This window comes from Haliaeetus albicilla, chromosome 2 (assembly GCF_947461875.1).
Source record: "Haliaeetus albicilla chromosome 2, bHalAlb1.1, whole genome shotgun sequence".
Taxonomy (NCBI): Eukaryota; Metazoa; Chordata; class Aves; order Accipitriformes; family Accipitridae; genus Haliaeetus; species Haliaeetus albicilla.
The window spans coordinates 27,254,742-27,282,113 of record NC_091484.1 but is presented as its reverse complement, the minus strand read 5'-3'; the positions used below and the strand labels follow the sequence as shown (position 1 = coordinate 27,282,113).

The following is a 27,372-nucleotide window of genomic DNA, read 5'->3' as shown; positions in this document are numbered from 1 at the left end:
ATCAGTGATCTGGTTGCAGGACTTGAATGCACTATTAGCAACTTTGCTAGTAATACCAAACTGGGAGGTGCTGTTGACTCTCTTGAGGGACAGCAGACCTTGCAGAGGGATCTAGATAGATTGGAGCATTGGGCAATCATCAATGGCATGAAACTGAACAAGAACAAATGCCAGATTCTGCACCTGGGACAGAGTAACGCTGGACTCTAATATAAATTGGGAGAGGTGTGGCTGGAGAGCAGCCCTGCAGAAAGGTATCTGGGGGTGCTGGCTGACAGTAGGCTCAGCAAGAGTCAGCAGTGTGTGACCTGGCAGCCAAGGGGGCAAACTGCATCCTGGGGTGCATCAAACACAGCAGAACCAGCCGGTCAAAAGAGGTGATGATCCTGCTGTATTCAGCATTGGTGTGGCCTCACCTTGAGTATTGTGTGCAGTTCTGGGCCCCACCATTTAAAAGAGATGTTAAGGTGCTTGAGTACATTCAGAGGAGGGCAACAAATCTGGTGAAGAGGCTAGAAGGCATGTCCTCTGAGGAGTGGATGAGGACTCGAGGTTTGTCTAGTTTGGAGAGAAGGAGGCCGAGGGTGACCTCACTGCTCTCGACAGCTTCCTGAGGAGGGGACGTGGAGAGGGAGGTGCTGATCTCTTCTCCCTGGTACCCAGTGCCAGGACGTGTGGGAATGGCTCAAAGCTGCGTCCATCAGGGAAGGTTCAGACTTGACATGAGGAAACATTTCTTTACCTAGAGGGTGGTCAAACCCTAGAACAGGCTTCCTGGAGAGGTGGTCGATGCCCCATGCCTGTCAGTCTTTAAAAGGCATTTGGGAAATGCCCTTAACAACATGCTTTAACTTTTGGTCAGCCCTATATTGGTCAGGCAGTTGGACTAGGCCATTGTAGGTCCCTTCCAACTGAATTAGTCTATTCTATTTTAGTCTATTCCAAATACATTCTTTTACAAAGCTACAGCCTACTAGAACTGAGTTAATTGTAAAAAAAAAAAAAATCTAAAAACTAGCATTTATTTTTAATATCTTTAAAATCTGTATTGTCTTTAGCGTGACAGTCACCACAGCAGAGCTAACTTTTCTGGTTTGCTAAGTCTGAACTCATCTTTAGATGTGTTGATATTCTCAGCAGGTTTTGTTCCAGACTTTCAGCCATTTGTTACTTTGTTGAAAGATACAGAGCTAGTTTTATCTGGAAAATTGAAATCTGACCTATATTTTTATTTAGCCTGAAAGGGTGTAATTCAGTTTACTGTTATGCAGTGTTAATACACTCTTCATCTGTTGACTTGGGGATTATTTTTCCTGTGTGTTGTCAAAGGACTTTTCTGCTATTAAGCCAACATCTTGTGTAGCAATTCCATTTAGTTTATTTTTCTTGATACATGTTTGGATTAAGTAAATCAGGACACTACCATCTTAATTTAAAATTAAGTAGTAATTTACATACTTCTTTTCAAATGGTATTCTGCCTTGATGTTGATAAATTGTAAACCCGTAGCCCAAGAAATACAATATCGCCATCTCTAGTTTCAGTCTGTGGATATTGTACTGAGGATGCAAGGCCACAGGCTTGCCAGGCTTGCACTCTTTTGGGCCCTGCCTCAAGCTTTGTTTTACTTGGTTTAGCTGAAACACCTTTTTTTTCTAATGACAGGGGGACTATGCCTAGTTTGTTTTACTTTTGCTTATCTTCTTATGGTATAGCCACATTTTTATATATATGCTAGCAAAAAGTAGTTACTTTGTGCAGAATGAGATACTGACGACTAACATAATGGTGCAATACAGAGGAATACACACCTGGTATGATAACAGCATCCTTGAAAAGTGGGAACATGGGATTCAGGGCAGAGGAGTACAGGCATGGGATGATATGAGACTGGGCACTGACTGATACAGGGGACCCTAGGGCTATAAACAACTCACCAATGGTCAAATAAATTCAGGACTGGAGCTGGGTGAAACTGATTTCAGGGGTACCAAAGAAATCAAAGAATATATGCAAAACTTGCCATATATAGTAAATTATATATACATTAAGTGTAGTGTATGTAGTATAGTAAAACATGTATTAAATGTGGCACAGAGTTGCAGACCAGTGAAGAACAAAGGTGTAAATGCATGTGAGCACAACCAAAAATGACACCAAGCAGATCCTTCAGTGAGGAGGAAGATACCAGCATTGTAGTCCTCCTAGCAAAGGACTTGCGATGCTGGCAACTTGCCATCCTTGCTCTCCTCTCCCCCCAACACACAGACCTGCTCAGACTGAAGCTGTGCTCTCAGCCCCACTCAGATTAGTGCCATTGACAGAAGAGGACCTGCCTTGCTTCGAGGTTGCAGTTACACCTTTCAAAATAAGGTGCAACTCAGTGTGAGAAACACTGCCAATTTTCTTTGACTTTTCTTTTGTTTCCTGAATAAATTGTGACTTTCTTTTTTGACTGGAATATCTTTCCTTCTTCTCCCTGCCTTATTTCATTGACAATGAAGTTGGATAAAGTCCAACAGCAAATTTGGATGTTCTTAGGGCCAATTCCACTCACGATGCAGATCTGAAGACTTGAATCAAAGCTGCGATTGTTGCTGTACTGATACCCAAACTGCTCTGAGTGTGCATGAGTAGATTCCTCTCTCCCAGAATGGAAAAAGAAGAAAGGAAAAAAAGCTTGATTTGTTGAGCATAATTGTATGGATAATCTCAATCCATTACTTTGTGGCACAGAACAGTTTTCCATTCACGCATCCATCTTCTCTGAAATAGGAGACTATTCTTACATTTTATTCACATAATGGTTTTGATAGAAAATCTGTTTTGCTGCAGATGAGGGCCCTGGAGGTTTTTGGTCTATTGTAATACATAAGAGCTGCCTGACATTGCAGCATTCGTTCTCTAGTGCTATTGCCTAGCAGGGCTAAAAGCACTGACGTCTTTTACAGTTCTGCTATTGCCATTATCCATTTCAATGGGGTTTAAATGTAAAAGTGAAATTGATGGTGTTAAAGCTTGAATTTCAATCATGCTAAGAAAGAAGATATTGATGGGAGCTAGCAAGGGAGTTCTGGACAAAAATATTGCAAAGGAGAAGCTGAAAGGCTGATTGCTATAAGCCCAGTGAGTCTGTTATCAAGTTACAGAGCTACCACAAATTAAAAGATGTCAGTCCATGTTGCATAACTCAGGATGAGGTGAATTTGTCCTTGTCAGTATTATGGCAACCATCTCCTTCCTCCTCCCTGAGGTGGGACTGCATGAGAAAAATCTTCAAGTCTTTATTCAGCTTTTTATCTGAGATTTAAAGTGTCCCTTCTCATTAATCTTTGTAGTCTGGGTGATTTCTTGTGGCTACAGACTACCGTGCTTCTTGTAAAAATCATACCTTTGTAATTATAGTGCAGTGTTCTGCCTGAGACTGATTCTTTATGGAGCAGTAGAAGAGACACTTCGTATCATTCAAATTATAAAGAACACAGTAACTCTGGGTTAGGAAAACTAATGAAAAAGAGGTAAGGCTGTTTTGCAGGAGCTTAATGAGTTGGATTTTAATTTCCGCAGCAGATAACCAGAACTGTGAGCAACGTTGACACAAGTTGAAAACAGAATCACGAAGTGTTATGTGGTCCATTGAAGCACCTCTGGCACAACTATTGCTCTGATCCTTGCTTGGATCCAGGCAAACATCCATGACAGAATTTCCTCTGGGGCTGTGGTCAGCTCTTTACTTGCCTGTCTCTGCATTCCCGTGTCCTAAGGCTTAATGTCATCACCAAGAAACATGCAACTTTGTGAAAAACACAGCCATATTTTGGGGATCTCCACATTTATCTTGGGTTGCAAACAACTGAAAAGGGTTGTCTGGTGTCTTGATTTATTTGTATTTGTGCTTCCATGACAGCAACCTGCTCTGTACCTGTTTAATTGGTTTAAATCAAATTTAAATACTAAGCAAGCTTAAAACAACAGAGCTGTACAACAGAGCTGTGGTCTTGATTACAGAATTATAGATGAGGTTACAAAGAAGAAAATAAAATTTAAATGTTGTATTTCAGACTATACTCTGCAATGGAAGTTGTCTGTGGCTTTTATGGTATTTTAGCTGTCTGGAGGGAGGAAGGGCAAAGAAAAGGATGGTGTGTCTCCGAGCACCTCTTTCTTTCTATCTTCAAGATACAAGCCCTTCTGCCTTCCCCATCTTAATGTTTCCAAGCCTACTGCATCCCTGAAAACTACTATCCCTCCTAGCTTGAGTGACTTTCTTACAAAGCAGAACATTTCTTGCAAGACTTTCTCAATCATGTACCATAAGCACACCATTTTGTAAGGTCCAGTTCCTCCTAGGCAATAATCATGACACAATAATTATTAACAGGATGGATTACAAACTTTTCATTTAGAGTGTTCTTTCTAAATAAACTCCCTTTCCCACCTCCTGTTAGTTTGGTATCCCTGCTGCCATAACATCTACCCTGTGGCTTAAGTCCCAGTCCTAGTTTCCTCCATCTACTTCTTGCTCAGCCTAAAGTGGGAGAAAAATGTCTGTAGGATCAGTATGTTCAAACCATTTGAGGAAAGGAGTGTGACAATGTGCCAAAGAAATTTTGAGGCATAGTGACTGACAAAGGTTCCTAGAAAGCAACAATAATAATGTGAGTAAAAAGGATTTTTATTCAAGATTTCCTTAGGCAGCCCCTTTCTTATCAAAAGATACCATTTTCTGATAAAAATCATTATGTATGTTTAGCAAAACATTTCCATTGTACTCTTAATAAAATGGCTTTTTCCCCTGAAAGTGTTTTGAGATGAATGTATACCGATGTGTGAAAACATGATTTTATCTTTATAGGAATTTGTTATGAAGTCTTTGAAAATGTGTGTCTCAAGCTGCAGGTTTTCCCATTCAATCTGCACTGTTTGTATTTATCCTCTTGCCAGTAGCATCTGCAGCCAATGCTTTCTGCAGAGTCAAATCACAGCATTTTGAATGAAATGTAAAATCCTTAGTGATAGATCTCTTCAGTAGACTAGATGTAGCACTAAATAAGCATTGATTAATTTTGTTTCCACAAATGGTGACATGCATTTCAATATGAACCCATCCACCTATCTGGTCATGCAGTTGTACTCATAGTGGTAGTCCTACTTGTAAGTGCACTGTGGTGATGGCTTGAAATCTTAGCCATATGGCTGGACCCTGCTGGATAAACCCCCAACCAATACCAGTCCTAATAACTCTGAAATCTATATTTTACTTTAAAAACTAAGGAAGTGAAATCTTCTTCTCTGTCTATATAAAGGAATGTTCACATACAACTGAAAATTAATTCCCTGTAAAGGCACTTTGGTGATGTGCTGTCACAGTTAAGGATTTAACCCGGAGTGTCCCAGCATTGCAGACAGAGTCTATGTTAAATTAAATTTAATGCTTTCCAGTTTGCAAGATAATTAAAAAGATATAAATAAAATATTACACAATAAAGAGCTGTTTCATATAGCAGCTCCTACTCTTACTTACTTAATTGCAATAGTAATAATAATATACTATATTGCAGTGGAGGCTACAGTTAAAGGGCTAGGGTCTCATTGCGACAGGACTTGACAAAACAAAAATATCATCCTTTCAGCAAAGCCATTGTCAATGTATCAGTGGAAGTGATTAGTTAAGATAGGTGTCTAACTTGTAGTTCTTGAGCTGTGTTAGGCTCACAGAAGATGTAAGTAAGTGTGGTGTGAACACGGGAGTTGCAGGCAGTGACTGATGGCTGAATGATGCTGGCAGGAAGGCTGGTCTGTAACCAGCATCCCCAGCCAGAGGAGGAAGTCTGACAGCAGAACCCATGGCAGCCGTGCTATTTGGCTGGACAGTAACACAGCTGCATACTCACCCTGGTCTCGTTTGGGATAGTGAGGTGGCTGGGGAGCCTTTCTCGCTGAAGAGCTGTTTGTCTCCATTAGTACTTGAATTTCATAGTAGGTTCCCTGTAGCTCCCACAGCTCTTTTGCTTGTTGTGTGTTCTTTGTGGTTTAGGCTTATAACTTGGCTAAATATTCAGGAAATGTAAAGCTAGGGGACGAACATACTAATTTAATTTATAATGACATGCAAGCATTTCTACAAGGTTATTCAGGGAAGCTAAATTAGCTCCTTAACAAGGATTATATTCCTGACTTTTTGTCTAAGTCCTTCTTACTTCATGTGAGTTTATTCAGCAGGTGGAATAAAAACAGTTTTGAGATTCTGCCAGCGTCTAGCATTATCTCTAGCTCCCAGGAGAAGGAAATGTAGATGTCCAGGTACATCTGCAAGTGGGAAAGTGTGTACAGAAGTCCATCTGGATCCTGTACTAACAGATTATTGACAGACCACTCATGCACCTAGACCATAAGCAACTCTAATACTGAGGGAGCACTCTGAAAAGTGAGAGATGGAAAGAGACCTGAGACCATGAATGAAAATAAAATTCTAGACCTTTTTTATCTGTGTTGCTTTATCACTAGGAATGTTTTCAGAGGAAAACCTTGCGATTAATTAGCAGACTTTTCTTGCCAAAGCTTGTTTATGAGATGAAGATTATTGACATTTCTATAGAAATCAATAATATTCAATCTGGAAATTACCAATTTGGGTAAATGGGGTGCATAGTAATACATGTGTGGTGGGTTGACCCTGGCTGGACACCAGGTCCCTTCCTCAGCTGGACAGGGGAGAGAAAATATAACAAAGGGCTCGTGGGTCAAGATAAGGACAGGAGAGATCATTCACCCAATTATTGTCACTGGCAAAACAGACTCAACTTGGGGAAAATTAACTCAATTTATTACCAATCAGCCAGAGTAGGGTAATGAGAAATAAAACCACATCTCAGAACACCTTCCCTCCACCCCCCCTTCTTCCCAGGCACAAATTCACTCCCGGATTCTCTACCACCACCACCCCCCCAGCAGCGCAGAGGCACAGGAAATGGGTTTTACGGTTGGTTCATCACACATTATTTCTGCCTCTTCATCCTCCTCAGGGGCAGGACTCATCACACTCTTCCCCTGCTCCAGTGTGGGGTCCCTCCCACAGGAGACAGTCCTTCATGAACTTCTCTAACATGGGTCCTTCCCATGGGCTGCAGTTCTTCATGAACTGCTCCAGTGAGGGTCCCTTCCATGGCGTGCAGTCCTTCAGGAGCACACTGCTCCAGCATGGGTCCCCCGCGGGGTCACAAGTCCTGCCAGAAAACCTGCTCTATGGGCTCTTCTGTCCATAGATCCGCAGGTCCTGCCAGGAGCCTGCTCCAGCGTGGGCTTCCCACAGGGTCACAGCCTCCTTCGGGCACCCACCTGCTCTGGCGTGGGGTCCTGCATGGGCTGCAGGTGGAGATCTGCTCCACCGTGGACCTCCCTGGGCTGCAGGGGGACAACCTGCCTCACCATGGTCTTCACCATGGGCTGCAGGGGAATCTCTGCTCCTGCGCCTGCAGCATCTCCTCCCCCTCCTTCTTCACTGACCTTGGTGTCTGCAGGGTTGTTTCTCTCACATGTTCTCACTCCTGTCTCTGGCTGCCATTGCTGTCTGTTCCACAACTTTTTTCCTTCTTAAAAATGTTATCCCAGAGGCATTACCACTGTCACTGATTGGCTCGGCCTTGGCTGGCGGCGGGTCCATCTTAGAGCCGGCTGGTATGGGCTCTGTTGGACACAGGGGAAGCTTCCAGCAGCTTCTCACAGAAGCCACCCCTGTAACCCCCCCTGCTACCAAAACCTTGCCACACAAACCCAATACAACATGTTGAAAACCAGCTGACCTAGCCTAACTGGTGAATTCAAAGCTATATATCTGTGTTATGAATGCCCATTTCAGCCCCTTTTCACTGCTCACACATGCATGTACACACATACACACAAAATCTCAGTTACAACTTTCCTTCTGGGATGCATTAAAGTAAATGGAAAGCTGCTTCTTTTTCCAAAGCATCTTATTCTGCATTCTTGAGAGAGGCAGAATTAAATGGAGGGGATGGGAGAGGAATATGGAAGGCAATAGTATGCATGTATTTAAACCTAAAGCCTTCTTCTATTAATTCAGATGTTCAATTTAAATTTGAATAGAGATTAATAAATTACACAATTTATAACACTTCAGACTTGGGTGTGGGCCAGTGGTGTTATAGATAAGCAGTGTTGAGCTTCTGGAGCTTCAGCATGCTCATTCATATTCATCCAGTGCAAACCAGAGAACTAATAGCATTATCACCTAGTTCAGTAATCAAATAATGGAAAACCAATCTCTGGGAGTTTTGACTGGAATGGAAAGTAGTTTCTTATTGTGTTTATTAGCTGGAATACTAAGGACTCAGCCGTGGTGAGTTAATGAGTGATATTTTAATAAATTTCTGAATCTGGATACATAAGCAGAAGCATTCTGATGAAACCAGAATTAGCTGTTTCAGTCTCTCATTGGCTTGCCATATCACCTATATCTTACAAATATTTTTGTCTTTGCAGTGTAATGCTACCTTGCACAGGATGTCAGCTGACATGCTAGCTGAAGTACTGTCATAGTTCTTGAGGATTATTATGATATTTCTCCAGTGGAAATGTATTAGAGGCTATTATGGGCATATGTTAATTGTGTCTGTATTGCTTAGCTTCATTTATTGGATTTTTCCTGTGATACATATTAATAGACTTCTAATAGACATGGCTACATTTTCAGAAAATATGGGTCTAGCTGTGTAGAGTAAATTTGAAGACAGGTAAGTTACACGTGAGGTAATGTATGAAAGCAAAACATGTGCCTGAGGTGAGGCAGTCACCAAATTAGTGTTTCGCCCATCTGTCTGATCTCCCATGAATTCAGTGTTACTATACTAAACATGTAGTATCAACACATTTGTGTATGACTGAATGTGATAAATTAGGAACTTTAAAATAAATGTACCATTAACTTGCTCTAACTTCTGAAACCTGACACGCCATATCCAGAAAAACAAGAAGGAGGTAGTAGAATCAAGGTGTTTGGGGGCTTTTTCAGCATAGACAACACTGTAGCATATATTGACATTAAAAGCTTCAACATTTCAGACAGCTTCAAGGGAGTACTGAAACATGTGTCTTTCCTGTCTATCCCATGCAGGGAATTACTGGAATGCAGCTTCTTTTGTTACTTCATCATCCTACCTTCACTTCTCCACCTTCCAAGGGGAAACCAGTGCAGACATCTCTTTCTATTTCAAAACGTCGGCCTCAGATGGGGTGTTTCTTGAGAATCTGGGGAACACTGACTTCATCAAACTGGAGCTGAAATGTAAGTATGTTCTTCCCATCACTTTTCTTGGCACCTGAAGTGGGTTCCTGTCAGATAGTAGGTTTTAAGAAATGTGTATCGTTCAGTAAAATGTGTAAGCTTGCTAAATTCTGGAAGAACTTCCAAATCAAGCTGCTTGCCATATTTTCAAGTTGCCTTACGTGGGAGAAGCTCTTGAAGTATATTTGGATTGTTTATTGAGGGGAGAAATACAAAGAAGGATAGAACTGGGAACATCAGTTATAAAAATGACACTGACCTGAAAAGATTTTTCAAAATTGCATGCCAGATTTATTTCTTTAAAGTGTGTGTCTTCAGCTCTGTGTGCTTTTCTATTTTATCTCACAGTTGTTTTGGAAATAGGGGAAAGAAAGAAAAAAGAGAGACCATCCTAATCAGCACTAAGGAGCCAAAGAGCTGAAAACTTGCATGAGATATTTAAAAGACCTAAAAAATCTCATAAAAATAATCTTTATCGGTGTTATCTATTAATAAAATTGCTGATCTGAAAAAGAGAGCATAATGATATCAAGAGGCAAGGTAATTTTATTATTTAACCATTTTTAATGGCCCAGGGGCAAACTTTCCAAGGAAGGTTCCAAAATCCTCAGCTGTACTTGCATTCTGCTTAGTGACATTAAAGCAGTTGAATTAGGGGGGGGAAATGTTTTACGTCTCCTTTGTTCTCCCTCAACCCAGTTTACTCTGCCATAAACGGGAGCAGTGACAGGCCTGCTGTGCTACGTGCAGCTGTTATTACAGCCTCTTGTGGCACATTACAACAGCAGGGTTACATGAGTGCAGCAAGCTGCCTCCCTGCGCTCCAGCACCGGGGAAAGCATTTGTGCTTCCTTTTGCTGCAGGAGCTACTCATGGACACCAAGGACTTAGCTCTAAATATTGATGCACAAAAGTCAGCATCAAAAGTCACTAATGTTGAAAGAGAAGAAAGTGTTTGCATACCCCAAATAATGTATTCTTATGCAGATTCAATGTGAGTTTCACATGCACATCTAATTTTAAAACAAAAAGCCATTTTTCACACTTCCCAAAGTCTAAAAACACAAATTAGAATGTGGAAATTTAGAAACCACCAGAACGCCCCTTTAAAATGTAACTAAATTTTCCCTCTGGGTAAAGTAAAGTGCCAAGTTCCAAGTGGGTGACAGCTTCTTTTCCCTCTTTCTACAAGGAATTTAGTTGATGTTCCTTAATCTCAATTTTCTGTAATCTGCAACTCGTGCAAACCAAAATAGCTCCTATTGAGTCACAGGGAATAGTCTCGTTTGTATTAACAAGGGGCACAGCCCTTTAATAATAAAGGGGCAGCTATCTCTAATTTCAGTTTGAATTTAAGTAGTGCTTACAGTCAGCTAAGGTGGACATCTCCAGAGCTTCTTGCTCTTCTACTGTACGGAAGGTATTCTCAGCCACTGTATTTATCAGACCAGCCATGCTGTTCACTTAGCTAAAAGGTGACAATAACAGTGAATAAAGATGACTTGGCAGTGACTATAACTCTTTTGAACTCAGCACAGTTTAAATAACAATCATGCTGCAGTGGCTTGCTGAATACATGCACCGGTTCAAGAAAACATGTGGCAGTGTACCCCAACTATCATTAAAAAGGAGTTTAATTTTAAGCCTATGCTTGAGATCCACTGACTTTGATGGGATCTGGCATACATGTAAATTCAACCTCTGCCTCATGTCCCTGAATCTAAGCCTTAAATTACAAATTCTTGATGGCAGAAATTGAACTATCACCTGTAAAAACAGTCTTTAAGGTCAAATATACTATTATTGTTTAAAGTAGTAAAATGCTCTTGATTAAAACTGTCCTGACTGTATTTGCTAAAAAGTACAAAGCAGTTAATTCAATATAATTGCATTCACTCTAGCTTTTCTTTCCTGGAAACTATTGCTTGAAATTTTCAGAGCCCCAGAAAATAGGCCTTTCTGTGACTTCAGTGTTCTACCAGTCAGAGCTCAAAAAGAGTTGAATACTGTGGGTTTAGTAACAAAGAGAAACTCATTCTCTCTTCTGAATTACACGTTTGTTTAATGAGCGTTTTGTTTTATGAAGTTTTCATTTTTGTTCCATTCTAGTCTGCACTTACACGGTTTTGGAATTCATTCAAATGAAAAGTAAAGTTTCAGAATTTCAGAAGTTCCTTACATGGCTTACAGTAGCCTCTGCTGCTTCTTAAAAGTCTGTTTCCCCTTGACAGAAGTCCTGTAAAATTAATACGTGAATTTGTTTCTTAATGAAACATAAAGTTAAGTCAGTAAGGTAATTACAGAATTACCCCTAAACCCAGAAGAAGGTTTCCTTTGGCAAGCCGCTTTCTAGGTAACCCATCAAATTCTCTAGTAGAATGGCTATTTTGTATTAAAGGTTTTTGCCTAATGGCCGTCATCACATATTTACTGCAAGCTGCTGCACTTCAAACAGTTGGGTGCATCGCTTTTGACTGTTCATTGCCTTCTCATACGGGTACAGTCCCCATTGAAGAAGAATGACTTCCTACAAAACCTGATCTTGATTTCTTTACTTTTTATGGTTCCAAAAGGAAAATGTTGAAATCAGTGTCCTGCCAGCAGACAGTGCAAATTCTATTTTCATCGTCCCTTACATGTGAAATACCCGTGTGTACCTGTAATATATGGTTAGTGATGCATAAGCTTAGCTCTGCAGACCAGGAACTGAAAGGTTGTACAATATCCAGTATTTTAATCAGCTTGCTGCACTTGGTGAATGCATTAGGGAAACAAATAATTCAGTCTACAAAATTCCTAGCTTCAAGTCTTTGGAAAGGAGTTTGCTATTGCCTGTTTTATTCTGAGCACAAGGGTTGTCACTAGGAACACTCATTAAATTATTTTACTCATGTGCTGTCTTGGAGCTTCTTATGGTCTAATAACTGCACAGATTATTTTCTAACTCTCTAGATTTCTAAGAAAAGGAGGTGGAATTTGCAGTATCTTGAAAAGTAACTACATGTGCCTTCAGCAAAGCCCCAGATTGCCATCTCTGAGGAGAGGGGGAGTACAGGAAGGAAGGGACAAACATGTATCTCTGATTTAAGAAATAGCTTTCCAAACAGCTGACAAGGAAGACTGTCATGGAAAAAAAACCCCATGATACTATGAATGTGGCTGAAGTCTTTAGTTATTCCATTTATCAAGCAGCTCCTCCGGCAAGCTTGTATTTGTCACCATTCATGGAACAGTTGGCAGAGATGTAGAATTACCTGAAGCCTCAGTTTTTACATACATCAGTAAATCTACAGAACCCCATTATTTTTATAGCTGGCTGGTCAGCTGACAACAACTAGGATTGCTTAGAAAGGAGGTAGTTGGATAAGGTATAAATTTTTCAGTAAAGCAGTGCTTCCAGAAAACATATGTCTGTGCTCAAAACTTCTGGATGTTTTTTAAATTAAAACTGTTTTTTAGACAGAGAAAAAAAAAGATATATTCTCTTTTAGAGCTTTCCTACACAGTTTCAGGAGGGTTTAACCTAAAATCCAGTTTTCCTATAAAAACACCATTGAGACCACCATTTTTTCATTTATGCAAGCCCCCCCCTCCCCTCACCATGGGCATTTTTTTCCTTCTTTAACCTTGACCTACCTTTTAGGACCCAAAGGTATGTAAACTGCTGTCTACAAAGCCTGCCAGGGCAACAGTCTCAGACAGTTCATTGTCAGTGCCTTTCATAAAAGCAATCCACCAAAAAGCTTGAATGTTATTTCAAGGAACTGTTTGGCATGTTTCTCAGAGCCTCTCATTTGCTCCCCAGTGTGTACTTGAAAGCACCTATGAAATTTAGTGACCTCTCTCCATGTAACTGTACTTTGTATGTGCAGTAGAGCTGGCACTTGCTCTGAGAGGTGATTGGGAGTTGGCTATAGCATGCAGTACTTCTATGAACTGAAATAAGCTGCGTGGCCCATCAGAGACACATATCTGCCGTAAGAGACCCACCTACTACTGCTAACCAGTTTAGCTGGCCATTGCCCTAATTCATCCTTTGCCTTTACCTCCGTCCCCTTGTTGCAGAGGTTGGGAGAAGACCTAGCATGCATGAAACAGAGATGAAACAGCAGCCCGTATGTCAGCCGACAGCAACATGGATCCTTTAGAACTTCTCCAGCAATCCTAATGTTCTTTTTTTAAGCACTTCAGGGTTGAATGTTGCCAAACGAAACATGCCGAGAATTTCATTCTGAATTCTTGAAGACTCTCAGCTCCCCTCCCCATTCAGGTCTTCCTTGCAGTCATTCCTCCCTGGAAATGGTAGCTTTGCATAACAGAGCCTGGCTAGAGCCATTGAGGTGCAAAGAAATAAGCCTCCAGGATCCTAACTTGAAACTCTGCAGCAGGCAGGGGGCTACCTAAAATCTGGCTGAATATCAACATATCTGGCTAGGGTCAAATGAGCAAGAGTATGGGTTTGTACATTTATGAGATGTGCATTGAAGACCTTGGAGAGTTACGACTATGAAAACCCAACTACTTCATACCTGTGAAGTGTTTGTCAAACAGACCACCTTTGAATTTTCTGATCAAGAGAAATCTCAAGTTTTGGAAGAGATGTATTCCTGAAAGCAAATTTTGGAAGGGGCATATTCCTGAGAATTTGGGAAGAAGTCTCTACCATCACTGTTTTGTATCAGATTCCCAAGACTGTTGCTCTAGAAAGCCTGTGGTGAATTAAACTATTTCCAGAAAACTGTCTTAAGGACACTGTCATATAATTCTAATGAAAAAGATACTCTACTCACTTCTGTACTTCCTCTCATCCCAGTACCTCCAAGCAATTTACAAACACTAATGAATTTTGTCTCAATTATTACTCTGAAGTAAGTAAACAGCAAGTCAGTTTTGCAACAGAAAAAGAGATGAGGCTTAGAGTGATAAAGGTCATCTTGTGTTTGATCCTGACATGAACATGTAAGAGAGGAAGGAGCTTTCTTATTCATTTATTGTGGAAAGATAGAAATATTTACAACCACTACATTCAGAGATGTCACTTGGCTGATAACCCCTGCAATGCTAGCTGCCCTAAAAGTCTCCCCAAGGAGCAACCAGGGAACTTGGCTGCTGTGAAAGGCATTACATGGAGTAGCTTGCTAATAAGAGCAGCAATATGGCTTCAGGATGGGTCTACTTGATCTGTAGTCAAGGGATACTGACAGCACTCTTAATACCTAACATTTGCACTTCAAGAGAAAAGTCCTACATTGCTTCTTGTGCTTAGCTGTTTCTAGGCTGCGTATTTGAGACATAAGTAACTTCTCCAAAATCAGACAAGAAGCAGTGACAGACCAGGGACCATGATTCCCATTGCTGTTTGCTTCTGCCCAGACAGCATTCATTCCTCCAGACTGAATGCTGTAACACATGACTGATTAATAGATTTTCTTACAAATTTTAATAACTTCATTACTTCTTTCTCCAGAGGCATCCTAAAATGGAATTCTACCATACCAATGAGTTTTCCACATGATACTCTTTGAGTTCCCATACGTTAATGTAAATGCAGCTTACATTTTCCACTGCTTTATTTTTCTAGCTGGGTAGGGAAGCCGGTGTGACCTTTGTTGTTTCTTTTAATTGAGTTGTTATTTTGCCTTCCTAGCAAAAGGTCACGTTTTTGAAGAACAGTCCCCTAGGAGAGCATGTTGCATTAGTGTCAAAGAATGCACAGGACACTGAGGAATCTCTTCATCCCAGGGGCCAGTAAGAAGTTATCAAATTAAATGGAAAAACATTAAATTTCTTCAGGGAAATTTTTGACCCAAGTGTTTTTACAGCAGTATTTGCAAACTCTTATCCTATTCCAGGACAATATGAAAGTTACAAACAACAAAAAAAACCTAGTCTGAAGAATTGCAAGCGCCATTCTTTTAAAGACGAGATTCCTCTTCAGATGAGGTAGGTGATGCAGAAAAGCCTGATATTCAAACAGGGCAATTTATGGCCCATCTGAGAAGGCCAGTTCTACCTGTATCCTTGTTCCTAATTAGCAGATGAGGATAGGTGCCCAGGTTGGCATGTGGGAGCAAGCCAAAGAAAGCAAATAAACAACCCAGCTGGGGAACTGCCTAAAACTGACCAATAGAAAATCCTACGCACAGGGCTGTGGGAAAATTAAGGCCATCAGTAGCTCTTCTGTAACTAGCTTGGATTCTGACAGGGTACAGGTTGCTGGGTACAAGTTGCTCTGCTTTGGTCTGCCCCAGTGTCAGTATGGCATTCATGACCCTGCACTGCACAGTGCTGTACAGCATCCCCTCAGCATTACCCCTCTCCTTTCAAGGGTGCTGGGATGCTTTTCTCATTGCCATAAATGCCACTTTAATAGTCATTTTATGTGCAGTGTCTTATAAATCAGTTACAGCTCACATAAAGTTCAAGGTGGAAACTGGTTGGCATTCAAAAAGCATAGTTCTCCCTAACTTTGGTTTCTATTGCACTAAATACATGCAACACATGGCAAACCGTTGCTAGCACTACCACCCACTAGCTCATCTCAGGTCTTCACCCTCATTTTCAGTCTACTTTCTGTTACATTCTGTATATGCTTTGTTACGTTCTTCATGTATGCTGATCTTTTGCTGCAGAAAGTAAATATTTACTATACTGCACAAAATTACCAGATGTCTTAGGCACATGACAGGAACAAAACTTCTGGGTCCTTGAATTTACATCCTTGCTCTCACAGACAACCATGATGCATAAGTCATGTCTAGCTCCCTAAATTTGTCCAACTCTCTATTGAAAATAGTTTGAATTTTTGCCAGCTGGACAACTGCTTCAGACTTTCACAAATTTGTTGCTTAGAAATCTTCTCATTTCTAACAGTTTTATTTGCATCTTTTGTTTTTAGCCATTCATTCTTGTTTCGGTATTGTTCTTTGGCTGAACTAATTATTTTTCCTTCCTAGCATTTACTCTTCCCTTGTGTATTTATGGAGCAATCATATCTTCTCTCAGCTTTTAATTGCTACGTTAAGAAAGGCAAATTCACATCATCTCTTCTCATAAGATATTTTCTCTTGTTCCTTTCTCTGGTTATGCTAATAAGGTTCTCCCTACTCATTTCACCTTGAATTCTTCTTTTTTAAACACAGGCAATCAAAACATTAATTCTGATAATGGTTTACTAGTGCCTTGCACAATGGCATTAATACTCACGCTGCCCACTGCATCCTAGGAATTTTTGGCCAGTCACAGTGGGATCCCATTTCTTATGTATTATTTTCTGACCTTTCCAACATTATGTTACTGGCAAAAAAAATTTAGACATATGCTGACTTCTTGTGCAAAGGTATTCATTGTAGTACTAAATATGGCTTGACCCCCAAAAAATTAGAGATCCTTTAATTTTCTGATGAACCATACTTCATCCATCTCATCAACAATCTGTGCAATTCTGTTTTCCATCTCTGCTCTTTTTGGAAGTAAATCAAATATGCTAGATCTGTAACAATTCTCTTCTTCCAAAAGTCAGAGGATTTTTTAATCAAAGAAGGATATCCATTACATTGACTTTGTTAAATCCTTTATATGCTTTCCTATTCTTCGTGTTCTGCCACACATTAGAAAGTGGTGTCTGCTTCACTTACTGGCTTTATGTGCACTCTTACCTTGCTCAACTGCAGGGTAAAATCTCGTAAGTCAGTCATAAAACCATGGTAACTCCATTAGTTTACATTTTCTTGTAATTTCCTGCAATTTGAAATAAAAATGCACATGTATAACTGAAGTCAACAAACTGATACGTAAAGACTTTCTCATCCTGCTACTCTTTGAAGTGACTGTGTGACTTCTTGCATTAGTTCATGTGGTAAGTAGTAGCAGGATGCCACTTTGAGCTCAGTTGACTTCTCGACCCCAACTTTGTCACTGAGTTTTCTGCTTTAACAGGGTAAATGCAACATCTTCCAAAACAAACTAGGAGAACAAGCTTCCTCTCTTCTTGACAGTAATTACTGAATTTGGTTTACTTGTGACTAGATGTGTCTCCTCCTGAAGACAAGGTGTCAGTGGCTAGATCCACCAGCAGGCTTAAGCATCTCAGTAGAAGATTTTGATACTCAGAATACCTACTCAGCTGCCACCTAGAGGAAGTGTGTCAAGCCTGTATCAGCCTAAATTTTCCAAAGGAATTTCCTCAGGATGTATCCTCTGGCATGTCCAGATGTGCCTGCATCTTTGTAACACCTGAGTAGCACATGAAGAGCTCTGATTTCAGTGGAATAGGCACTGCTCTGCCTACCTTACATGGCCAGACTTGGCAGATGTTCCCAGCGCATTCCTTTTCTCTGCCCACATGAGTTTCAGATATCTACTTTCCACTGCATCTGTGGATGCTCTGATTAATAGATTATGAGGAAATAATATCTTTGAATATCTCAATCTTTTCTTCACCACTTTTCAGGAATAATGGCATTCTTAATGAGCCACGGAGTGATTAAAGGGATAGACCTAGCGGCTAGGAGACCCACCTGAGGTGCAATTTCTGCCCCCCCCCCCCCCCCCAATACTTCAATATTTATAAATGCTCATGTCAGCAAAGGACAAGTGTATGATTTTTAAAACATCCTGCCCATGGGACTAAAATGAATCTCAACTGCTCTTTCAGTAAGGAAATAGCCCATGCAGTCTCTGCAATGATGCAATCACACAATCACAATATGGTTGAGTATGGAGGGAACCTCTGGAGGTTATCTGGTCCAACCCTCCTGCTCCTGACTTTGTCCCTGATCTCTGGGGCCTGGGACTCCTGAAGACTGGTCTTGCTAGTGAAGACTGAGGCAAAGGCGGTGTTCATGACCTCAGTCTTTTCCATGTCCTGTGTCACCAGGGCTCCTGCCTCATTCAGCAGTGGGCCCACATTTCCCCTAGTCATCTTTTTGCTACTTAGGTAGCACTTAGGTACTTGCAGAAGCCTGTCTTCTTCTTGCCCTGCTTTCTCCTCTCAGGATGCTGAACTCCACCATCTCATGATCACTCCAGCTGGTGCTGTCTTCAACCTTCACATCCCCAGCAAGCCCCTCCTTTTTTGTGAGTGTAAGGTCCAGCAGAGCATCTCTCCTCATTGGCTTCTGTTTCACTTGCATCAGGAAGTTGTCATTGATGCTTTCCAGGATCCTTGCTTATGCTCTGCTGTGTTGTCCCTCCAACAGATATTGGGGTGGTTGAATCATAGAATCATAGAATCATTTAGGTTGGAAAAGACCTACACGATCATCAAGTCCAACCATCATCCATGCCCACTAAACCATGTTCTGAAGTGCCTTGTCTACGCACTTTTTGAATACCTCCAGGGATGGTGATTCAACCACTTCCCTGGGCAGCCTATTCCAATGTGTGACAACCCTCTCGGTAAAGAAATTTTTCCTAATATCTAACCTAAATCTCCCTTGCCACAACTTGAGGCCATTTCCTCTCATCCTATCTCCAGCCACCTGACAGAAGAGACCAGCACCCACCTCACTACACTCCTTTCAGGTAGTTGTAGGGAGCAATAAGGTCTCCCTTCAGCCTCCTTTTCTCCAGGCTAAACAACCCCAGTTCCCTCAGCCACTCCTCATAAGACTTGTGCTCCAGGCCCCTCACCAACTTGGTTGCCCTTCTCTGGACACGCCCCAGCAACTCAATGTCTTTCCTGTAGTGAGGGGCCCAAAACTGAACACAGCACTCGAGGTGCGACCTTGCCAGTGCCCAGTACAGGGGAACAATCACCTCCCTGCTCCTGCTGGCCACACTATTTCTGATACTGGCTAGGATGTCGTTGGCCTTCTTGGCCACCTGGGCACACTGCTGGCTCATATCCAGCCAGCTGCCAACCAGCACCCCCAGGTCTTTCTCTGCCGGGCAGCTTTCCAGCCACTCTTCCCCAAGCCTGTAGCGGGGCGTGGGGTTGCTGTGACCCAAGTGCAGGACCCAGCACTTGGCCTTGTGAACCTCATACAATTGGCGTTGGCCCATCGATCCAGCCTGTCCAGATCTTGCTGTAGAGCCATCCTACCCTCAAGCAGATCGACCCTGCCTCCCAACTTGGTGTCGTCTGCAAACTTGCTGAGGGTGCACTCAATCCCCTCATCCAAATCATTGATAAAGATACTAAACAGAATGGGGCCCAACACTGAGCCCTGGGGAACACCACTAGTGACCCGCTGCCAACTGAATTTCATCCCATTCACCACAACCCTCTGGGCTCGTCCAACCAGCCAGTTTTTTACCCAGCAAAGAGTACACTTGTCCAAGCCATGAGACACCAGCTTCTCAAGGAGTATGCCAGGAGAGACAGTGTCAAAGGCCTTGCTGAAGTCGAGGTAGATAACATCCACTTTAGATAATATCCATTCCAGCCTTTCCCTCATCCACTAGTTGGGTCACCTGATCATAGAAGGAGATCAGGTTGGTCAAGCAGGACCTGCCTTTCGTAAACCCATGCTGACTGGGCCTGATCCCCTTCTTATCCTGGACTTGCCATGTGAGTTCTCTCAAGACAAAGTGTTCCATAATCTTCCCTGGTACCAAGGTCAGGCTGACAGGCCTGTAGTTCCCCGGATCCTCCCTCTGACCCTTCTTGTAAATGGGCGTCACATTGGCAAGCCTCCAGTCCTCTGGGACCTCCCCTGTTGACCCAGATCGCTGATAGATGATGGCGAGTGGCTTGGCAAGGACCTCCGCCAGTTCCCTCAGTACTTTTGGATGGATCCCATCGGGTCCCATAGAAGAAGACCCACATGAGGACCAGGGCCTGTGAACATGAGGCTACTTCTAGCTGTCTCTAGAACGTCTCATCCACTTGTTCTTCCTAGTCAGGTGGCCTACATCAGACACCCACTATACTGTCACCCACACAACTCTGCTATTTAATCCTAGTTTTAAAGCAGAAAAAGATTTTCTGTGACTAAATATTATCAAAGAGGAGGTGTTTTTAATAATAATACAATTGTATCCATGATGCTTCAAATATTTATGCACACACTTAATCCAAATTATGTCAATAGATTGATTCAAGTAAAATTTTTTTTTTTTCTCTTTAAATGTTTGTGAGAACATTATAATGTAATAGATGCTAAATGTTCATATAAAGTTTTGGCCACAGATTTTCCTAACACTTTGAAGCATTTTGTCATGGTTTAAATGCTAGTTTTAAAAAATACCAATTTAAATCACGATGAAAATTTATTAATTTTTATGTCATTCTTGATTCAGTCTCTCTACCTTGCCTTGCTACAGTTGCTCTGAGGACAAGCAAAAAGAATGTTTCTTCTCCTGACTTTTCATTCAGAAATCTTGCACACATGTATAATTTCTTACATTTTAAAAGAAAAGAAAAAACATTCATGTAAAATTTGGTTTAAAAGTTACTAAAACAGTGGATCTATTTTTTAAGAAGAGCATGAAGGCAGTTACTATCACAAGACTGTCATTATACTATCTTGCGTAATTTAGGCTTTTTATATCCTCTTGACTTTGTTTTTAAAATATAGCTTGGATCGCTGTAGTGCATTTTGTCTCTACTCGTGCACTGCAGACAGCTCTCTATTAGTATGAATTCTTAACAACAAATGTTTTATACAGTCATAAATCCTTTCACTCACCCTTTTATGTTTTCCACTGTTGCAGCAGGAAATAGGAATGGGTCTCCTGTTGGCTTTACATTTCGTGAGATCATGTATACAGTGAAGCAAAGTAGTTAAGAAAAAGTGGCTAAACTAGGCAGGTCCCTCACTCACAGACCAGTCAAAAATGAGCACGTAGCATGTGGCTGTGCCCTTTATCCTCTGCCAGTGTGTTACAGGAGTTTTCTACCTCTACATTTCTACCTTCTTTACCATGAAGTCAGAGCACATATTTTTACCTCCAACGTGTCAGTTCTTGTCTCCCACTCTCCTGTACCACTCCATAATACTCCTGCTTTGTATTTTTTGTAGATATTTTTTCCTGCTGCAGAATAAAAAAGTAAACAATACTGAAGATATCATCTTCCATTTTGGGGGCGTCTACCCTGCATGTTGGCAACCATAAATTATTACAAGTATAGTTGTCAGAGAAGAAAATCTTTGTCTAAAGCTTTTGATAAAAGGAAGCCACAGTTAGTTGGGTCTGTTTACCCTGCCCCCTTACACACCCCCTTTTCATATACAGAGTTACTACACTAAAAGTAAACTTGAGTCATTTTTGGATGGCCTTTTTTTATTGTGTTAGTATAGCACATAGTGCAACAGGTTTCCTACTCTGATGGTGACCCCTGGACAGCCACAGAGAAAGAAATAGCAGCCATGAAAAATTGCTTATAAAACAGCCACTACAAATGACAAAAACTTACATGGCCAGGCCAAAAAAAAATCAATAAATTCATATTGTCATGAGCACCTGGCCAGACATAGAAGTTTTTTGGTAGCTACCACCCAGGCATCTAAGTACCTTTACAAGTCTTAATGACAGTCTACATAAGAACCTACAGCTAATACACAAATTACAGAATAAGAAAAACAACACAGAAGAGGAAGAAAAGGACACAGGCAAAGTGCTTTCTCAAAATCACAGCACAGAAGAGTGACAGTCTTGATGTCTACTTTTCAGGCCCGCACCAGGCTCTTACTACTTTTAGTATGATGCACAATTTACAATTTTGGCTGATTTTTATGACATTCAAAAGTGACGTATCTGAGAGGGGGGTTGATATCCTTTGCATCTGCTTGTAAGCACTCAGACCCATTGCTCAGCATTTTTAGAACTGTGCCAATTCACAGCAATTTTTCAGAGGAAAAGAAGCCGTGCTCTCCTCTCAAAAATCTCTCTGATACTTTACCATGCTCAGACATAACCTGATTTCAGAACATTAGCACCCACTTTTATTTTGCCTTTCATCCAACAAAAAATAACTAGCAGTTATAAAAACCCTGTAAATGCTGCATGGGAGAGCTCTGTTTTGACATCTATGCTTCCCCCTTGTTGTGGTGTCTTCTGTTGCATGGGACCAATTCAGGTTCATGATAAAGTGTTGCAGTTAAAAGGATATAATGAAGTATATTATAACCCACTACAGACAGGAAAGCATACGCCTCCTCTCCTTTTCCACTCAGTGCACTGACTATGGTTCCCTTTGTGTGAATCATCTCTCACAAAAGAGACCAGAAGATATTGCTGCTGTATTTTTTTAAGCTTTAGTAACTCTCATGAGATGAATCAACAAGACCTTCAACTGAGTCACTGTTCCTTCCTTCCTCCCAGGCAGCTAAGTAGTTATTGCAAGAGGGCTGGCTGGATGGGAGTTAATGTTGTCTATCTGAAATGGCATTTATTGCCTTAGAAGTAAAGCAAGTAGGTATTTTTTCAAGGCCTGCTCTAACCATCTGATGTTTGACCTTAAACAAGTCCTTTCACATATCTTTGCTTTGATTCCCTGTTTATGCAGGACTGATAATGTTATTTTTCATTCTTAATGTCCATGGCTGAAAATTGCTGCATCAACTGCAATATAATCGTAAAAATATGAGAGTTGTTTCCAAGTGCTTATCTACAAGACATCTGGAGTGCAATTAGCATAACTGAAGTAATTAATAAATAATGATAATAAATAATTATCTTCTTAGGGCATATTTGGCCTTTGCATGATCTTGCATGAGAAAATTTGATACTTTCATTTAAATGCAATAATTTTATCCCCCAAAGCAATCTAATCTACTGTGTAGGAAGACTGATATTTCTGTTTGATAGTTGATAGTTGAGTTTATTTTAAAGTGAAATAAAAATAACTGATTCTTAGTTATTACTGAAATCAAATGCCTCCTTATCTTTGTCCTCACACAGATGCTTACTCATGACGAGGAAGGTGCTGTATTCAGTTCTGATTTCCCTTCATATTGAGCTCCAGTATAGTTACACCTTTCCAAAATATTGTGAATTACATGTGTAAGTGGTTGTCTGCCAGGAGAAAGAGAATTGGTGTCAGTCCACAAGGTGAGAGAAGCCAGGGCCATTTTTTTTTACTACCTTGCACCTGGAGAGAATTTAGCCAGTTGCAGGTAGCCTATGTGCTTTGGAAAAGGCCAAGACAGGTTTCCAACAGCTAAAAGTTCCCCCTCAGCTGCATTCAGACAGCAGGTTGGACCACCCTAGGGAAAACTCAGGGAAGGATTATAAGTCTGCACTGTTCTCTGCTCCAGCTTCTGCTCCAAAGGAGTAATCTAATCTTGTGTGTGCATGGAAACACAATGGTTCACTGACATAATCGCTCTCTACCAGAAACAAGATGTAACCGAGAAGTGCTGCATCTAACAGATATGCCTCTTTCTATATGCAACTTCTTAACCTTTTCAGAGCAGACTATGGTAGTGAATAGCCTACTTTTAATACTACTATTGTTGAAACAGTGCACCTGTAAATGTGCACTTGAGGAAATTACTTCACACAGTAGTATCCCAGACTATTATTCCCTTAAATACTGAAAAAAGGAAAGGAGGGGGAATAGTGTTGCTAGCTGAACTCATGTAAAACAGCAATAAGGAAGCACTGAAATACACCTGCAAACGTTTCAGAATATGTAGATAGGTAGGGGTATTGGTGCAAGTGTCATGTGCACAACAAAATTAAGCTTGATGCTGCAGACTACCCCACAGACTAACAGAATAATAACGTGTAATTTTTTATTTCTTTATATGTTTACTTGTAGCAAACTCTGATTTCTTTGACTTTCCTAATGCAATCCAGGAGACTAATCATGCACTGGAGAAAAATGGAAAATGTAGGACTTTGTGATTTACTTCTTGGAACTGAATTATGCAGGAAACTTTTAGCTGCCAGAAATATAGATTACACTATTGTTTAGGAGACACTATTAGAATCCCCTAGCCATATGAATACAGATGACAACCATCTTTGTGCCATGCTCCAGAAACACGTATTTACTGTGAGTGATACACTGCTGGTAATGAATACACTTTTTAATTTCTTCCTTCTACCTGCTACTATCACTGTAGCCTTATCTAGCATGAGCTTCAGCAAACCAGCTCACTGTTATGTTCCAATTCCATTCAGAGAGGCATGTATTCAGCATTAGAGGTTAAGCAAGGGAAACAGGCAACAAATGGATTATCATCAGCAAACTAATAGTCCTACAGTCCATCAGCATTCTTTTTCACTGAAGCTGATGAAGAAAATTACAGTGGCCTTCAACTAGACCCCACAGAGAGTTGTCACTCTCACACTGAAATTGTTTCCTGATGTTCAGAGGGAATGTCCTGTGTTTCAGTTTGTGCCCATTGCCTCTAGTCCTGTCACTGGGCATCACTGGCACGGAGCCTGGCTCTGTCCTCTTTGCACCCTCCCTTCAGGTATTATAGGCATTGATGAGATCCCCCTTGAGCCTTCTGTTCTCCAGGCAACAGTCCCAGCTCTCTCAGCCTTTCCTCATATGTGAGGTGCTCCAGTCCCTTCATCATCTTAGTGGCTCTTCAGTGGAAACTCTTCAGTATGCCCATGTCTCTCTTGTATTGGGGAGCCCAGAACTGGACACAGTACTCCAGGTGTGAAGTGCTGAGTAGAGGGGAGGGATCACTTCCTTCAACAACAATCCTGCTAATGCAGCCCAGGATACCATTTGCATTCTTTGCCACCAGGTCACATTGCTGGCTCATGTTCAACTTGGTCTCCACCAGGACCCCCAGGGCCTTTTCTGCAAAGCTACTTGCCAGCTGGGTGACCCCCAGCATGTACTGCTGCATGGGAGTTTTCCCTGCCAGGTGCAGGACTTTGCAGTTCCCCTTGGTGAACTTCATGAGGTACGTGACAGTCCGTTTCTCCAGCCTGTTGAGGTCTCTCTGGATAGCAGCATGGACTTCCCAGTTTTGTGACATCTGTGAACCTCCTGAGGGTACATTCTGCCTTGTCATCATCTAGATCATTAATGAAGATTTGAAGAGGGTTGGAGCCAAGATTTATTCCAGGGATAGTTACTACCTTTCCTACCTTCCAGCTTCCACCTGCCTTCTCTTCACTTGCCTTTTCCACAACTTTTTTCTGTCATCTCCTCTCCCTGGTATTTCCTAGTACTCTGGGAATCCCAGAGTATGGGAGTCCCAGAATTTCCCAGGACTATGCTGCAATGTAGTACAGTACTTCTGAGCCAGCTGGTATGTATTGAGTATCTAAGATTAAAACCACAGGTGAGGATAATGAATTTCAAGGGCTCAGCATGGAGACAATAGGTGAAGATGATTATAGTAGAGGGAGTTTAATCCAACACAGTCAATGAAGGAACAAGAAAACAGCTAGCTATTCAGTCAGGCAGCCAGATATATGAAAATATATTTGAACAGTCATAAAATAAAATTATGAAATAAGGATTTTAATATATGTAATTCCCATTAATCCAAAGATGCTTGGTTCCTGCAAACAGAAAGCTAGGACTTTTTATTTGTCCAGTTGTTGAAATTACTGGTCCAGTTGTAAACCTTAGTAGAAGGAAGATGTGAAAATATCATGGAAGCAGGACAAGAATGTATTAAATTCACATACAGCAAAATAATTTATTTGTGTGCAGTCTTGTCTTACAATGTGTCAGCATAGTCATATGCATAAGAAAACAGCAGCTCTTCCTGAATCAGGACATCTCTCAGTAGATCTAATTCACTGTCCATTCGCAAAGAAATGTCACTGCAAGTTTGCAGCAACCAGATGTAGATACTGCACACAGCAAAGACTGAATCAAGTGCCTTCAGGCTGCAGACTAAATGGTGGAGAAAATGAGGATCAAAAATATGAGAAGGATAGGCACTTCAGAGGATGCACTTTTCTGCATTTGACAAAGCCTTTTTCTTTATTATTCATTCTGATTTGGTTTTTTGGTCTGCAGGATACTTTGAAAATTTCAAAATGAAAACATTATATAAAAACACACTGAAAAGGTCATAAGAAGCTTCAGACATTCTGAAGACTTCTGTATTCCTGATGAATTTGCAGAGGAATTTAGTAAGTCCTATTCACCGTAAGTCCTATTCCCGATAAATTAGTTTCATTAATCTTTGCAAGAAAACCACCCTTGGATTTCTATTTGTATCTTTTCTAAATATTACGGTATCATTTTTTCCAAACCTCTAAAGATTAAAGCCATTCAGTTATACATGTTTTCATTCCTTTACCTTACATTGAGAAGTTAATTTCTCTTCTCCTTTCTATACATGTTTCTACTCTTCCTACAACAGAAGGTAAAATGTCTTTAAAAATATTTTCTCCAAGAAACAAGAATTTCACTCAGCAGAAATCAGTAATACTGTTACAGAATGTCTGAAATCACTCATATTTAAAAACTAACTTTACAGTTATATCATCAAAATGTTAACACTAATAACAGTCACTGTACTTCCTTTTTCACAAGGAAGTAGTATTCTATAAGTAGATATGGTAATCTCTCTTCCTACGTATCTCAAGTCCCTGAACGTCAAGACAGGGATTGGGGGAACAAAGTGCCTCCCATCGTAACCCAACTCAGGTTCAAGATCACGTGAGGAGCCTAAACATACCTAAGTCCATGGGACCTGACAAGATGCATCCCAGGGTCTTGAGAGGATTGGCTGATGTAGTTGCCAAGCCACTCTCCATCATATTTGAAATGTCCTGGCACTCAGGTGAAGTCTCCAGTGACTGGAAAAAGGGAGAAACATCACACTCATTTTTAAAAAGGGTAGAAAGGAGGACCCTGGGAACTACCGACCCATCAGCCTCCTCTGTGCCTGGTAAGATCATAGAACAGATCCTCCTGGAAGCTATGTCAAGGCATATGCATGACAGGGAGGTGATTAGAGACAGCCAACATGGCTTCACCAATGGAAAATTGTGCCTGACTAATCTAGCGGCCTACGACGGAGCGTCTGCATCAGTGGACAAGGGAATTGCTCCTGGTGTCATCTGGATTTCTGTAAGGCCTTTGATATGGTCCTTCACAACATTCTTGCCACTAAATTGGAGAGATATGGGTTTGATGGATGGACTCATAGATGGATAAGGAACTGGCTGGATGGCCACATCCAAAG

The 27,372-nt window shown here is 41.1% G+C and overlaps 1 protein-coding gene across 3 annotated transcripts in view; it reads left to right on the top strand.

Moving 5' to 3' along the window:
- CNTNAP2 (contactin associated protein 2) overlaps positions 1 to 27,372 on the top strand; it is a 1,232,776-nt gene that overhangs the window by 1,087,597 nt on the left and 117,807 nt on the right. For all 3 annotated transcript variants that reach the window (XM_069811947.1, XM_069811956.1, XM_069811963.1), the window contains one exon: positions 9,134 to 9,304. In XM_069811947.1, coding sequence (XP_069668048.1) covers positions 9,134 to 9,304 — 171 coding nt within the window. The remainder of the gene's footprint in view (positions 1 to 9,133; positions 9,305 to 27,372) is intronic.